The following is a 1677-nucleotide window of genomic DNA, read 5'->3' as shown; positions in this document are numbered from 1 at the left end:
TCATGAGATGGAGCCTTGCATCGAGCCCCACGTAGGGCTCCGTGCTCAGCGGGAAGTCTGCTTGAGATTCTCTCTCTCTCCTTCTGCCCCCCCCCTTCTAAAATAATAAATAAATAAATCTTAAGAACAAAAAAAGATACTTAGCAGACAGAAACAACACTGTCATCACAAGCGTTATTTGCTATGGGATCCTCCAGGAGGTGGCAGGATGAGGAACCCCCGACATAATCCAATTTCAGTCTCAGATCTCTCAGATATGCTGTGGGCTTTTCCACAGAAAGGTGGAAAGCCAGTTTCAGACCTTGAGTTCAGCACAGATCTAGAAGGTTCAGGAAAGAAGAGGGAAGACTCCTGGAGGCCTGATTTGCTTGGGGCTGTATTCAAGGGTAGGTGGTGTCATAATTCACGCAAAGACCATCAGAAATACAGCTGTAGTCTTAGCTCGCTAAAAAGGGAAGATCAGATATCAGGAACCATGGGTGCCTCCATAAGAGGGCTTTGGGGGACAGGAGGGCACCTTGTAGGATTCAGGCATGTGGGGTGGGGGGTAGTTTTAAAGAGAGTTGAAGAGAGTAGAAGCAATTCTCGGTTGGTGCTGTCGGGAAGCAGGGAGCGGATTGGTGACTGGGGATTTTGGTGATTTTTATCTCTGAAGTGGGAGGATGCAAGGGGAGCTGTCGTTGGTAAGAGGCGGTAGTCATCGCGTTAGTCTGGGAGAGGAGGGTGTGTATTCGTTTTTGTGGTTGCAGAGTGTCCTTGTCTCTGGCTCGGTTCAGACGTGGTCACAGAGCGGCCTTGTGTGATCATTGTTTATATTCTGTGACCGTTGTTTATGCTCAGTGAAGAACATCACAGCCCAGCTGGCAGCTGCCGGGGCTGGTTTTCACTCCCTCTTTGCGGGGATCTGTGCCTCCAGGTAAAGTCTGCCCAGGGTCCTTCCCCGCTTTGGCCTAGGCTTCTCCAGAGATCATCACTCCAGTGGGCATCAGACACAGGGAGTCCACCAGTGACAGCAGTGAGTGACCTATCAGCTGGGCAGGAGGAGGAAAACACTCAGGGACAGGGCCCCCAACATTCTTCCTTGGGGAGTCTTACACGGGGACTCTGGATTGAGCAAAGATTAACAGCTTTGTAAATTGCAGGGCTTCTCAGAGCCTTGGCTTTGCTTATGTGCCCTGCCAGTCGGCCAGAGAAATAGAAGGTTTGGTGCTTTTTGAACAAAGATAGAGTCGGAGACACGGGCACGAGGCAGAGACAGAGACAGATGAGGCCAGAAACAAGGAGAGACAGACGGGCAGAGGCAGGAAAAGTGACAGGGACAGAGGCAAAGAGACTGAAACAGGGAGGGCCGCAGAAATAGAGGGACAGAGAGACAGAAAGGAACAGAGCTAGGCGCCGAGAGGGGAACAGAGATGCAGAGAGAGACAGGGGCAGGGGGAGACCGCGGCAGGGGCCGAAGCAGGCGGGGGCCGGGAGGGACAGCGAGGGGGCTGAGGCGCCGGGCCGCGGCGGGCCGGGGCGAGGGCAGCGCGGGAGGCCGCGGCGCAGACAAAGGCGCGGTCGCGCGGCCCGGGCGGCCGGGCCGGGACAAAGGCTAGCCCGGGGGGCGGGGGCAGCGATGGCGACGGCCGCGGCGGGCGCGGGCGAACTACAAGTCCCAGCAGCTCCCGCTGCGGC

The 1677-nt window shown here is 55.8% G+C and overlaps 1 protein-coding gene across 5 annotated transcripts in view; it reads left to right on the top strand.

Annotated features, from left to right (window-relative positions):
* Positions 1-252: 252 nt before the first annotated feature.
* The window catches only part of ZNF358 (zinc finger protein 358), a 5439-nt gene continuing 4014 nt past the window's right edge, over positions 253-1677 (top strand). Inside the window, exon 1 of one of the 5 annotated variants that reach the window (XM_032394935.1) lies at positions 253-386. Coding sequence is in view for 2 of the 5 variants with exons in the window: in XM_032394932.1 (XP_032250823.1) it covers positions 833-916 (84 nt within the window). In the remaining 3 variants the exon portion in view is untranslated. Of the gene's footprint in view, positions 387-626; positions 684-737; positions 917-937; positions 1016-1151; positions 1202-1677 lie in introns of those variants that run through there. The other 4 variants (XM_032394933.1, XM_032394932.1, XM_032394936.1 and 1 more) reach the window with 4 other exon arrangements.

Source organism: Phoca vitulina, unplaced genomic scaffold (genome assembly GCF_004348235.1).
Source record: "Phoca vitulina isolate PV1807 unplaced genomic scaffold, GSC_HSeal_1.0 scaffold81, whole genome shotgun sequence".
Lineage (NCBI taxonomy): Eukaryota > Metazoa > Chordata > Mammalia > Carnivora > Phocidae > Phoca > Phoca vitulina.
Note: the sequence above shows the minus strand (reverse complement) of the source record. Positions and strands in the feature narration are given on the sequence as shown.